Source organism: Gavia stellata, chromosome 1 (assembly GCF_030936135.1).
Source record: "Gavia stellata isolate bGavSte3 chromosome 1, bGavSte3.hap2, whole genome shotgun sequence".
NCBI lineage: Eukaryota > Metazoa > Chordata > Aves > Gaviiformes > Gaviidae > Gavia > Gavia stellata.
Window position 1 is genome coordinate 1795182 of NC_082594.1, and position 13723 is coordinate 1808904.

Consider the following 13723-nt stretch of genomic DNA (forward strand, 5'->3'; position numbering starts at 1 on the left):
CACGGGGGGGGTCGGTGCATGCGGGGGGGGGACAGGACAGGAGGGGTACAGGGGGTGTCCCTCATGGGGGGGTGGGTGCATGAAGGGGTGTAGGGGGGGACAGGACAGGAGGGGTACGGGGGGTGTCCCTCATGGGGGGGTGGGTGCATGCAGGGGTGGGGGGGTTCGGGCTATGGGGGGTGCAGGGGGGGTGTTGCAGGGACATTGGGGGTGCACGGGGGGGGGATCCGGGCGGGTGGGGATGCATGGGGGGAGTGGGGGGGGGTGGGGAATGGAGGGGTGCATGGGGGGACTGGGGCCGGGGGGGGTGCATGGGCAGGAGGATTCGGGGCTGGGGACAGCGGGGGTGCTAAAGGGGATGGGGGCCCTGGGGGGGGGGGCAGAGCCCTTGGGGGTGGGCGCCCAGGGGGTGTAGGGGAGCCCCTGCGGTGCAGCGGGACAGAGGGACGCGGGGACACCACGGCCGGGCAGGACAGTGGGGTGTGACCCCACCGAGGGGCTCCGCTCTCACCCCCCCCTCCCACCCCACTCAGGCCCCAGGGGGGCCCTCGGGGGGGCCGCCATGTCCCAGGCCATCACCTGCCTCCAGGTCAGTCCTCATCCCTCTCCCCAGTCTTGGGGGGCGTCTGGGGGGGCGTGCGGGCCACCCCCCTCTTTGGGCAGCATTTAACCCTTTACCGTCTGACCGTCCCACCCTGCCAGCAGCGGGGGGACAGCGGGGAGAGCCCCCCACCACCACCGCCGCCGCCACCGGCATCCCCGCTCGTCTTCCCGCGCGAGACGCTCTTTCGGCAGACAAGCGAGGTCACCTACCGCATCCCGGCTCTGCTCTACGTCCCCCCGGCCGCCACCTTCCTGGCCTTCGCCGAGAAGCGCTCCTCGGCCAGGGACGAGGACGCCAAGTACCTGGTGCTGCGGCGGGGCCGCCGGCACGGCTCCTCGGTCGAGGTAAAAAAACCAACCCGGGCTCTAGGAACAAGCTGCGACCTCCGTCCCGGCGGGCTCATCCCCGGGAGCGATGCCGGGCGGTTTCGGGGTGCATCCCGCGGCTGAGCCCCATTTTCCTCCTCGCTGGCAGTGGGGTCCGGTGGAGGAGCTGTCGGCGTTGGCGCTGCCCGGCCGCCGCACCATGAACCCCTGTCCCCTCTACGATGCGACGAGCGACACCGTCTTCCTCTTCTGCATCTGCGTCGAGCGGGGAAAGACGGAGCGATGCCAAATCTGGAGGGGCTGCAGCGCCGCTCGCCTCTGCTACGCCACCAGCGCCGACGGCGGCCGCGGCTGGACCCCGCTACGGGACGTGACGGACGAAGCCGTCGGCGCCGACCTGTCCCGTTGGGCCACCTTCGCCGTGGGGCCGGGCCACGGCGTACAGCTGAATTCGGGGCGCCTGGTCGTGCCAGCGTACACCTACTACATGCACGGGTGCTTGTGCGGGGTTGTGCCGCTGCCTTGCTACACCCGGCAGCACGCCCTCGTCTTCTACAGCGACGATGGCGGGCGCAGCTGGCACAAGGGTGCCCTGGTCGGCGGCGGGCAGACGGGCGAGTGCCAGGTTGCCGAAATTGGTGGGAGCGATGTCCGCCAGCCCTTACTCTACTGCAACGCCCGAGCGTTGCGGGGGTGCCGGGCCGTGGCGTTCAGCACCGACTGCGGGCTGCGGTTCGAAGCGCTCGGCGCGATGCAAGGCGCTGGGCGAACCGCCGCGGGGATGCCAAGGCAGCGTGGTGAGCTTCGCCGCGCCGACCGGCGCCGGGGATGCACCGACTTGGTTACTTTACTCCCATCCCACCGACCGGCACCGCCGGAGTGATTTGGGCATCTATCTCAACCCCTCGCCACTGGACGGGGCGGGTTGGCAGCACCCATGGGTGCTGCACCCGGGTCCGGCTGGTTATTCCGACCTGGCCGTCTGCCCCGGCGGCATTTTCGGCTGCTTGTTCGAGTGCGGCACCACCAGCGCCTGCGAGGAAATCGCCTTCTGCCTCTTCGCCCTGGACACCTCCGACCGCGGCGAGCAGAACCTCGAAGCTTTTTAAAATAGACCCATTTTGGGGGTGGGGGGGGGGTGTCACTCCCGACCACCGGCAGCCGGAGCCGGCGAGCACCGCAATGCCGGGACCTCACCGGGGGCGTTTCGGATGCTCGGGAGGCTCAGCATCACATCGCTTTTATTTAATTAACGCTTGGCTTTTTAATGGCCCATCAGATGATAGATGTTGTTGGCGACCTGGGGGGGTGGAGGCTCAGCTGCGGGTTGGCCGGAGGGGTGCCGGCACGGCACCCGAAACGCCACTGCTTCACCAAAAATCAACATTTTTCACCTGGTAGCAGCAAAAAAGCAGAAGGTACCACTGAGAGCAGCCGGTCCCCTGGGGAAAAATACCCAAAAGTGGTGTTTAGTTAAAAATATCGGCGATTTCTGCCTCCTCCCCCTGTGGCAGAGAGAGAATTCCCCTTTTTTACCGTTTTTTATCCCTTTTTCTTCACTTTCCTGGTTTCCTGAGTTTCACCCCGTATTCCCATGGGAAAAAGCACTCAAATCTTGGGGGGGGTGGGAGTTATTCTGCTCCACAGGGGACAGGTTGTGGCATCCTGGAGGTGACAGCGACCTCACGTCCCCCTGCTACTGCCAAGTAAAATCCTGCCGAAACGGGTGAAATCCAGCCGATATTGGGAAAATCCGGAGGGAGATGACCCTGCTGGGGAAGGATGCAGGATGGCTCCGAGCATCGTCGCCTCCCAGTCCATCCCGCCGCTATATTTTGGGCACGCAGCACCTGAAAGAGAAGATGACCCCCCCAAGATTATGGGGTGGGGGTTTTTTTGGGGGGGCGGGGGGCAGTCCTGGCATCCCCATCTTACCGGTAGCGCCGGGGACAACCAAAATGTCCCCGCTGGGTCTCATGGGCAAAGCAGAAGCGGCGGCAGCGGCCGGTGTGCTGGGCGCAAGGGCGGGCGCCGGTGGGGATGGCATTGCCGGGGGGTCCCTGGGGGACGCCGGCGGTGGGGTGCCGGGGACCGGTGGCCAGGAGCAGGGCCAGGAGCAGGGCCAGGCACGGGATGGGCATGGTGTGGGGATGCCGGTGTCACCTGGGGGTGTATTTATGGGGTTCGGCCCCGGGGAGGTGGGGTTTGGCGGTGGAGGGTGCTGCTGGATGGGGTTTAGCGACGGGCGACGGTTTGGCCTGCTCCGGGGACACAGGGGACACCGGGGACCCAGGGGACAGGGAAGGGCCCCATGTGCAGGTGGGTGGTGGCGGGGGGGGGTGAGGAAAGCGCTGGAGTTTGGGGGGGGTGGTTTGTTCTGCTTCTTGGGGTGACGGGGGGAGAATGTGGGGGGACACGAGGTGGGGATGTGGGATATGGCTGAACGATGGGGACATGGGACATGGAGTGATGGGGACGTGGGACATGGAGTGATGGGGACATGAGACAGCTGAGTGATGGGGACGTGGGACATGGAGTGATGGGGACATGGGACACGGAGTGATGGGGACGTGGGACACAGCTGAGCGATGGGGATTTGGGACATGGCTGAGTGATGGGGACATGGGACATGGAGTGATGGGGACGTGGGACATGGAGTGATGGGGACGTGGGACACGGCTGAGTGATGGGGATTTGGGACATGGCTGAGTGATGGGGACATGGGACACGGCTGAGTGATGGGGATGCGGGACACGGAGCGATGAGGACATGAGACACGGAGTGATGAGGACATAGGGCACAGCTGAGTGATGGGGACGTTGGACATGGAGTGATGGGGACGTTGGACATGGAGTGATGGGGACGGGACACAGCTGAGTGATGGGGACATGGGACACGGCTGAGTGATGGGGACGTGGGACATGGTGTGATGGGGACGTGGGACACAGCTGAGCGATGGGGATTTGAGACACGGCTGAGTGATGGGGACATGGGACACGGCTGAGCAATGGGGATTTGGGACACGGCTGAGTGATGGGGACATGCGACATGGCTGAGTGATGGGGACATGGGACATGGAGTGATGGGGACATAGGGCACAACTGAGTGATGGGGACGTGGGACACAGAGTGATGGGGACGTGGGAGACAGCTGAGTGATGGGGACATGGGACACGGCTGAGTGATGGGGATTTGGGACATGGCTGAGCGATGGGGATGTGGGACACGGAGTGACAGTGATGTGGGACATGGCTGAGTGATGGGGACGTGGGACACGGCTGAGCGATGGGACATGGCATGATGGGGACAAAGGACATGGTTGAGCAACGGGGACATGGGACATGGCTGAGCGATGGACCGTGGTACCCAGACCCCGGAGCGGAGGAGTGCGGAGCGGTGCTCACCCCCAGCTCTGCACCCATCGTGCACCTGCACCCATCATGTCCTTGCACCCATCACCCCCCCATGGTGCCGGGCGGGCCCCTCCGCACGGGCACAGCCGCCCTGGGAGAAACCCCCATTTCCCAACTTTCTGGCCTTTCCTTTGGGAATTCAGCTGGTTCTGGCCCGTTTTCTCCAGGAGGCTCCAGGGGGGCCGGGGGCGCTCGGCCGGGGGTGTGTGTTTTGGGGTGCCGTGGCGGTGCTGTCCCCGCAGACGGGGCACCTGAGCACCCGCAAGGCTGCGGTTTTTCCCGCAAAAAGGGTTTTTTCCAAGGTGACAAAATGGCCACAGCGTTGGTGGGAACTCAGTGGGACATTCCTGACCCACCGCCCTCATCCCACTGGGACAGGACGGGATGGGGACAGGCAGGAGGGGGACAGCATGGAATTAGGGACAGGGAGGATGGGGACGGGATGGGACAGGGACAAGCAGGATGAGGCCAGGGCAGGATGGGGACAGGATGGGATGGGGATAGGGACAGGCAGGATGGGGACAGGGACAGGCAGGATGGGACAGGATGGGATGGGGACAGGGATGGGCAGGATGGGGACAGGATGGGATGGGAAAGGGATGGGGACAGGATGGGGACAGGACGGGGACAGGATGGGATGGGGACAGGGATGGGATGGGGAAAGGGACAGGCAGGACGGGGACAGGATGGGATGGGGACAGGATGGGGACAGGACGGGGACAGGACGGGGACAGGATGGGATGGGACAGGGAGGGGATGGGGAAAGGGACAGGCGGGATGGGGACAGGATGGGATGGGGACAGGATGGGGACAGGACGGGGACAGGATGGGATGGGGACAGGGATGGGATGGGGACAGGGACAGGCGGGATGGGGACAGGATGGGATGGGGACAGGGACAGGCGGGATGGGGACAGGGATGGGATGGGGACAGGGACAGGTGGGATGGGGACAGGATGGGATGGGAACAGGACGGGGACAGGATGGGGACAGGATGGGATGGGGGAAAGGGATGGGGACAGGACAGGGACAGGATGGGGACAGGATGGGATGGGGACAGGGACAGGCGGGATGGGGACAGGATGGATGGGGACAGGATCGGGACAGGATGGGGACAGGATGGGATGGGGACAGGATGGGATGGGGACAGGATCGGGACAGGATGGATGGGGAAAGGGATGGGGACAGGACGGGGACAGGATGGGGACAGGATGGGATGGGGACAGGGACAGGCGGGATGGGGACAGGATGGGATGGGAACAGGATGGGGACAGGACGGGGACAGGATGGGATGGGGACAGGGATGGGATGGGGACAGGGACAGGCGGGATGGGGACAGGATGGGATGGGGACAGGGCCGGGCAGGACGCGCCCGGGGCAGGATGGGGACCACCAGCACCACGCCCCCCGCCCCCCAGCCAGCGTGGCGGCTCCGGGGCACCCCCCACCCCCACCCCCCCACCCCCACCCCCACCCCAGGGCGGGGCCTCCCCGCCCCTCCCCCGCCGCCCTCCCCCGGCCTCTCCCGGCGGCGGCGGTGGCTGGATGGGGGCGCTGGGGGCACTGGGGGGGCGGGGGGCGCTGGGACTGGGGGCACTGGGACTGGGGGCGCTGCTGGCGCTGCTGCCCCCCCCCCGCGCCGGCCGAGACCTACACGGCCATGCTGAGCGTCCGCAGGGCGCTGCGGGCCGAGGGCCGTCTGCTCCGCCGCCTCCGAGCCCACCTGCGGGAGGAGAGCTCCCGCCTGCGCCGCCTCGCCAGGTACGGACCCCCCGGTACGGACCCCCCCGGTACGGACCCCCCCCGGTACGGCCCCCCCCCGGTACGGACCCCCCCCCGGTACGGACCCCCCCCCCGGGTACGGACCCCCCCCCCGGGTACGGCCCCCCCACCCCGGTACGGACCCCCCCCCCCGGGTACGGACCCCCCCCGGTACGGACCCCCCCGGGTACGGATATCCCCCCGGGTACGGACCCCCCCCCCCCCGGGTACGGACCCCCCCCGGGTACGGATCCCCCCCCCCCAGGTACGGAACCCCCGGGTACGGACCCCCCCCCCCGGTACGGACCCCCCCCCCGGTACGGACCCCCCCCCCCGGGTACGGACACCCCCCGGGTACGGACCCCCCCCGGGTACGGACATCCCCCCGGATACGGAACCCCCGGGTACGGACCCCCCCCCCCGGGTACGGACACCCCCCGGGTACGGAACCCCCGGGTACGGAACCCCCGGGTACGGACCCCCCCCCCGGATACGGAACCCCCGGGTACGGACCCCCCCCCCGGGGTACGGACCCCCCCCCCGGGTACGGACACCCCCCGGTGGGTACCGCCCCCCCCCCCCCCCCCCCCCCCCCCCCGCAGCGCCAGGAGCAGCCCCTCCCCCCCCAGGCACCCATAGCCCCCCCACCCCAAGGGTGGGTGCTGACCTGGCAGGGAGGGGAGGAGGGGTAACCCAGCGCCCCTCCCCCCCCCCAAGCACCCAATTTTTGGGGGTGTCCCTACACAGGAGGTTGGGGCGCTGTGGGTGGGTGAGGAGCGCAAGTGCCCCCCCCCCCAGCCGTGTCCCAGGAGGGGGACGTGGGCCCCCCAAGGCTGAGCTTGGGACGGGGGCTGTGGGTCACAGCAGCCCCACGTCCCCACGGCGGATGGGGTCCACCACCCTCCGTGGGGTCTCCCCACCTCTGGCATGGCCAAAAAGTGGGCACCGGGGCCGAGCTGCCCCACCGGGGGGGGTCAGACCCTGGAGCGCACCCCAGGGGTGTCCGCACGCGGGAGCATCACGGGAAGTGTCACCCAGTGGGTGCCTCGCAGGTTTTATGAGAAGGTCCAGGCGCTGCACCAGGACCCCCAGGCCTCGGTGGACAACCCCTTGCTGGCCTTCAGCCTCATCAAGCGCCTCCACTCCGACTGGCCCAACGTCGTCTACAGCGACGAGGCCGCCGAGAACACCCGGGGTACGGGGGGGGACGCTCTGGCCGCGTCTCCTCTCTGTCACCCGGGGAGAGCCGGGAGGTGACGGGGACCGGGAGCAGGGGAACGGGTGGGGGAGCAGGAGAACGGGTGGAGAAGCAGGGGAACGGGTGGAGGAGGAGGGAGAACGGGTGGAGGAGGAGAGAACGGGTGGAGGAGAAGGGATGGAGGAGCAGGAGAAGGGATGGAGGAGCAGAAGAAGGGATGGAGAAGCAGGGGAACGGGTGGAGGAGCAGGGGAACGGGTGGAGGAAGAGGAGAACGGGTGGAGGAGCAGGAGAACGGGTGGAGGAGCAGGAGAAGGGATGGAGAAGCAAGGGAACGGGTGGAGGAGCAGGGGAACGGGTGGAGGAGCAGGAGAACGGGTGGAGGAGCAGGAGAACAGATGCAGGAGCAGGGGAATGGATGGTGGAGGAGCAGGGGAACGGGTGGAGTAGCAGGGGAACGGGTGGAGGAAGAGGCGAACGGGTGGAGGAGGAGGAGAAGGGATGGAGGAGGAGGAGAAGGGATGGAGGAGCAGGAGAATGGATGGAGGAGCAGGAGAATGGGTGGAGGAGCAGGAGAATGGATGGAGGAGCAGGAGAATGGGTGGAGGAGCAGGAGAAGGGATGGAGGAGCAGGAGAAGGGATGGAGAAGCAGGGGAACGGGTGGAGGAGCAGGGGAACGGGTGGAGGAGCAGGAGAAGGGATGGAGGAGGAGGAGAACGAGTGGAGGAGCAGGAGAACAGATGCAGGAGCAGGGGAATGGATGGTGGAGGAGCAGGGGAACAGGTGGAGGAGCAGGGGAATGGGTGGAGAAGCAGGGGAATGGGTGGAGGAGGAGGAGAACGGGTGGAGGAGCAGGAGAACAGATGCAGGAGCAGGGGAACGGGTGGAGGAGCAGGAGAGCAGAGGAGGAGCAGGAGAGCAGAGGGAGGAGCAGGGAAATGGATGGAGGAGCAGCATGTGGGGTCCCTGGGGATGGAGAAGGGCTGATAAGGGCAATTGCACCCCAAAAGCTCATTAATCCCCCTCCGTGCACCCCATTGCCCACCCTCAGCACTCCATGCTGGCTTCAAGGAGGTGGAGCAGGAGCTGCCTGGAGCCGAGGACCTGGATGGGGCTGCCCGGGCGCTGATGCGGCTGCAGGACGTCTACGCACTCAGTGTCAAGGGCATGGCCAACGGCGTCTTCCAGCGAGCCGGTGCCGGCCGCCCGCCCCCTCTATAGCCCGAGCCGGCGCGTCTCCCTCTCCGCTGATGACTGCTTCCACGTGGGCAAGGTGAGGGCGAACCCCGTCAGCCCCCCACAAAGCTTTTCCAGCTCGGGATGTTGCTTCTGTAGGGACAGGCGTTGGGTTTTCTTCCTGCACGGATGTGGAAGGGCCCCTCTGACTCAGCCCACAGGCATCTGCCCGCCTGCCATCGCCCCTCGGCTCTCGCCCAAATAACGGGGCTCTCGCCCAAATAACGGGGCTTCTCGCTGCTTCGTGGCTCGGGGAAGGGAAGAGCCGAGGCCGGTGGCCTGGGGGAGGCCTCCTGCCCCAGCATCCCTGTCGGGTACGGGGTCGGCCCCGGCCGGGGGTAAAATTGGGTCCGTAAATCCCTGGGAGGGGATGTGGGTGCTTTGATAGAGGTTTTTGGTCAGGGCAGAGTCCTCTGAGTGTCACTTGCAGAGCTGGGATGGAGTGTGAGAGCGTGGGATAGGATGGGAGAGGGTAGGGTGGGGTGGGATAAGATGGGATGAGATGGATAGGACAGGATGGCATGGCATGGCATGGAGATGGAGATAGATGGGGATGATGGGGATGGGGATGATGGGGATGGGGATGATGGGGATGATGGGGATGGGGATGATGAGGATGGGGATGATGGGATGGGGATGGAAATAAGGATGGAGCAGGATGGATGGGGATGGGGATGATGATGGGGATGATGGAGATGGGGATGGGGATGGAAACGAGGATGGAGCAGGATGGATGGGGATGAGGATGGAGATGGGGATGGGGATAGGACAGGAAAGGAAGGGATGGGACAGGATGGAGATGGCGTGGGAGGGAATGGGGATGCAAATAGGAAAGCGACAGGATGGGATGGGACAGGATAGGTGGGAATTGCAATAGGATGGGATGACATGGCATAAGGATGGGATAGAATGGGTTGGGATGGGATAGAATGGATGTGATGGGATGGACAGGACAGGATGAGACAGGGTAGGGACGGGATGGGAGGGGATAGGGGTGGGATTGGGATGAAGATGGTCATGGGAATAGGATGGGATGAGAAGGGGATGGGATGGGTCAGGACGGGATGAGGATGGGGGTGGAGATGTGGTGGGATGGGCTGGTACAGGAGGGGAGGGGATGGGATGGGATGGGACGGGACAGGACGGGACAGGGTGGGGATGGGATGCGGGACAGGGTGGGGATGGGATGCAGGCCAGGCTGGCCCAGCCGGCAGGTCCGGGCGGTGCGCTGCCTCGCAGGTGGCCTATGACACTGGCGACTACTACCACTCCATCGCGTGGCTGGAGGAGGCCGTTGGCCTCTTCCGCCTCTCCTACGGCAGCTGGAACCCCGAGGACCGGAGCAGCCTGGAGGATGCTCTGGACCATCTCGCCTTCTCCTACTTCATGGTATGGCTGCGAGTCCCATCCCCATTACTCCGGTGCCCGGTGGAGCCGAACCGTGGGCAGGGGGATGCTCACGGGCTCTCTGCTCCTCGCCATCCAGGCTGGAAACATCTCCCACGCCTTGAGCCTCTCCAAGGAGTTTCTCCACTACGGTACATGGGGCAATCTTGGATGAGGCAGAAGGAGGGGAGAGGTTTTGGAGTGTCCCCATCACCTCTGCATGGCACCAGCCTCCTTCACCCCATTTCTTGCCCCCATGTGGGGTAATTCTCCAGGGACTGATGCCAGGGAAGGGGGGGGGCGGTGGGGACACAGCGTTTTGGGTGACACCACCTCTCTGGCAGACCCCACTAACCGAAGGGTGGCGACGAACGTGGCCAAGTACGAGAAGCTGCTGGAGATGGGGACGGCGGCGAATGCCGGACCCCTGCAACGACCCAACGGCACCCACCTGCAGAGCCGCGACGCCTACGAGGAGCTGTGCCAGCGCCCGGGAGGGCAGGTGGGGCTGGCAGGGGGGTGCCATGGTCCCCCACCCCACCGCTGTCCCCCCTCTCATGCCCTCCTTGGTCCCCTCTCTCCCCAGCCAGCCCCGGAGCATCTCCCACACCTTAGCTGCTCCTACGAGACCAATGGCAGCCCCTACCTCCTTCTCCAGCCTGCCAAGATGGAGATGGTCCGGATCCGACCCTACGTGGCTTTGTACCACGATTTCATCAGCGACGCCGAGGCTGAGACCATCAAGCGGTTGGCCGGGCCCTGGGTGAGCTGTCCCCGTCCCTAGGGACGTCCCTCTCCTGGAGGAGGGTGCCCCAAGAGCTGGTGCTCCAGGGTGGACCACCCTGAGCATGCAGAGATAGGAGGGGTTTTAAGCCAGGGCTTAGCTAAAGCCTTCTGCAGTGAGACCCTGGGGGGGGAATGAGCCCAGCTTAGCTCCATCTGAGCCCCCCAAAAGATTATGGGGAGAAACCAGGTCCATGAATGCGCCTAAACCCCTTCCCAGCCAGGCTTGACTTGGTGATACCCAACTGCATTGGACCCAACTGCTATCACTGCCTCCATCACCCCGGTGGGACACCTTGGGGTGGGGATGTTTGGCAACCAGCTGGTATAAACCCCCCCAATTTGGACCCCAACTGGGGTCCCTGCTTGGCACGGGGGTCCTCATCTGCAGCAACATCCCCCCCCAACCACGTGTCCTCCAGCTGCAGAGATCCGTGGTCGCCTCTGGGGAGAAGCAGCAGAAAGCCGAGTACCGGATAAGCAAGAGGTAGAAGCCGCCCCATCCCTTGTCCTCCAGCCAGCGGGACCACCATGGCCCCATTGCCACCACCAAGGTGGCAGTGAAGCCATGCTGGGGAGGTCTGGGTCCTCCACGCCCAGCAGTGCCGCGAGGGTTAAGCGCAGCCACGTGTGAATTTGGGGGGGGCTGAAGGTGGGGTGCTCCCACAGCGCCTGGCTGAAGGACACCGCCGACCCGGTGGTGCGGGCGTTGGAGCAGCGCATCGCTGCCGTCACCGGCCTGGACCTGCGGCCACCCTACGCCGAGTACCTGCAGGTGGTCAACTACGGGTTGGGGGGCCACTACGAGCCACACTTCGACCACGCCACGGTCAGGGAGCTGCCAGGGTGGCCCACGGGGTGGTCATGGGGTGGTGCCCAGGGTGGGTGCTGTGGTGCTCTTGGGATGGTCCTTGGGGTGATCCTGGGATGGTCCTTGGGGTGATCCTGGGTTGGTTCCTGGGGTGGGCTCTCAGGTGGTCACCAGGGTGGTCCCTGGGCTGTTCTTGGAAATGGTTGCTGGGGTGGGCTCTGGGGTGGTCCCTCAGATGTTGCTGGAGGTGGACCCTGGGGTGGTCGCCGTGGTGATCCCTGGGATGGTGCCTGGGATGTTCCTGGGAAGGGAGGGAGGAAAGGGGAAAGAAGGAGGGAGGGAGAGAAAAGAAGGAAGAGGAAGAGATTTCCCCGGGGGCAGCTCAGAGCCACGGGCTCCGTTAGGGCGTGAGGTGCCTCCAGGCCAAGCTGCACCAGCATGGGACTGACCGTCCCCATGGGACTGACGGTCCCCACCTCCTCGCTCTTGGGGCAGTCCAGGAAGAGCCCCCTTTACAGAATGAAGTCGGGCAACAGGATCGCCACGGTCATGATCTACGTGAGTCCTTCCTCATTTCCAGGCCTAGAGAGACTGCATGGTCATCAGTAGGGTTCAGAGTGAACGGGGTTTGAAATGGGTGAGGGCAGCCCTAAATCAGTCTGCGGTGGGGTGTTAAATGACAACAGCTGCAGAGTATTTAAGAGTTTGTGCCATGCCTTTGCAAGGGGAGCGCTGTGGGGGGACAACGGGAGGTTCTGTGCCTCAGTTTCCCCATGCAAAGCAGCCATATCACAGGGGAAGGGGGAGGTAGGGCCACGGCTCATATTTTTGCTCCTTTTCCAGCTGAGCGAGGTGGAGGCCGGCGGCTCCACCGCCTTCATCTACGCCAACTTCAGCGTGCCTGTGGTTAAGGTGAGGGGGACCCACACGAGCCCCCCGGGAGCAGGGAAGTGGGGACGCAGCTCTCTTGTGTCTCATCTCTCACAGGGAGTTGTGACTGAGCCTATCGCAATGCCAAACCCCAACCCTGGGGCTCCCTGATGTGTTTTGGGGTGCCAAACCCCAACCCTAGAGCTGCAGACTCTGTTTTGGGGTGCCAAACCCTAACCCTGGGGCTCCTGTCTGTGTTTTGGGGTGCCAAAATCCAATCTGGGGGATCCCAGCTCTATTTTGGAGTGCCAAAACCCCAACCTCAGGGCTCCCAGCTCTATTTTAGGGGTGTCACACCCCAGCCCTTGGGCTCCTGGCTCTGTTTTGGGGTGCCAACCCCAAGTCTAGGGATCCTGGCTCTGTTTTGGGGTGCCAAACCCCAGCCCCAGGACTCCCAACTCTGTTTTGGAGTGCCAAACCAGAATTCTGGGGCTCCTGGCTCTCTTTCAGGGTACCAAACCCCAACCCCAGAGCTCCCAGTTCTGTTTTAGGGGTTCCAAGCCCCAGCCCTTGGGCTTCTGCCTGTTTTGGGGTGCTAAACCCTAACCCCAGGGCTCCCAACTCTGTTTTGGGGTGCCAAACCCCAATTCTGGGGCTCCCAGCTCTGTTGTAGAGCTGCCAAACCCCAACCCTTGAGCTCCTGCCTGTTTTGGGGTGTCAAACCCCAACCCCATGGCTCTCAGCTTTGTTTTGGGGTTCCAAACCCCAATTCTGGGGCTCCTGGCTCTGTTTTGGGGTGCCAAACCCCTCTTTGCTCCGCAGAACGCGGCTCTTTTCTGGTGGAACCTGCGGAGGAACGGGGACGGTGACGGGGACACCCTGCACGCTGGCTGCCCCGTCCTGGCCGGGGACAAGTGGGGTGAGAGACGGTCCCTGGTGTCACCCTGGGGTGACACAGGGTTGGAGGGGCAGCTCTGCCAGCAGGGAGGCGAGAGGTGCTGGGAACCCCAAAAAATCTTGGATAACAGGGAAAAACATGTCGCCAATACCGGAGCGGGGTTGGAGAGGGGTGCAGGGGGACAGAGGCAGACGGGGGTCATTGTCCTTGTCCCTTCCAGTGGCGAATAAGTGGATCCATGAGCACGGACAAGAGTTTCGGCGGCCGTGCAGCACCGACCCCCAAGATTGAGCCACTGTGAGCTCAAGGACGTGGCACCCATGGGTGGCAAAGCCACCCCGACTCAGCGTGCCCCCAAGGCTGCAGCAAGAGGAGGGAGGGAAGAGGGTGGCAGCGGTGCAGGGTGCTATCGGGGGGGCAGTGGCACTTGCTCAGCCAT

At 65.0% G+C, this 13723-nt stretch overlaps 2 protein-coding genes across 2 annotated transcripts; both read left to right on the forward strand.

The window, feature by feature from the left end:
• The first annotated feature begins 562 nt into the window (after positions 1–562).
• NEU3 (neuraminidase 3) lies at positions 563–2203 on the forward strand. The gene is given in 4 exon segments (XM_059822075.1): positions 563–589; positions 703–948; positions 1079–1669; positions 1671–2203. Coding segments are annotated over 4 exon segments (1233 nt in total). The 3' UTR covers positions 2040–2203.
• Positions 2204–5934: 3731 nt separating this feature from the next.
• On the forward strand, positions 5935–13580 carry P4HA3 (prolyl 4-hydroxylase subunit alpha 3; the record flags this gene model as incomplete). Its single annotated transcript, XM_059822801.1, is given in 15 exon segments — positions 5935–5967; positions 5969–6102; positions 7155–7297; positions 8352–8509; positions 8511–8573; positions 9776–9925; positions 10023–10074; positions 10267–10424; positions 10509–10685; positions 11128–11192; positions 11375–11534; positions 12012–12074; positions 12360–12428; positions 13209–13305; positions 13505–13580. Coding segments are annotated over 15 exon segments (1593 nt in total), but the record flags the coding sequence as incomplete, so codon positions are not given.
• Positions 13581–13723: the final 143 nt, after the last annotated feature.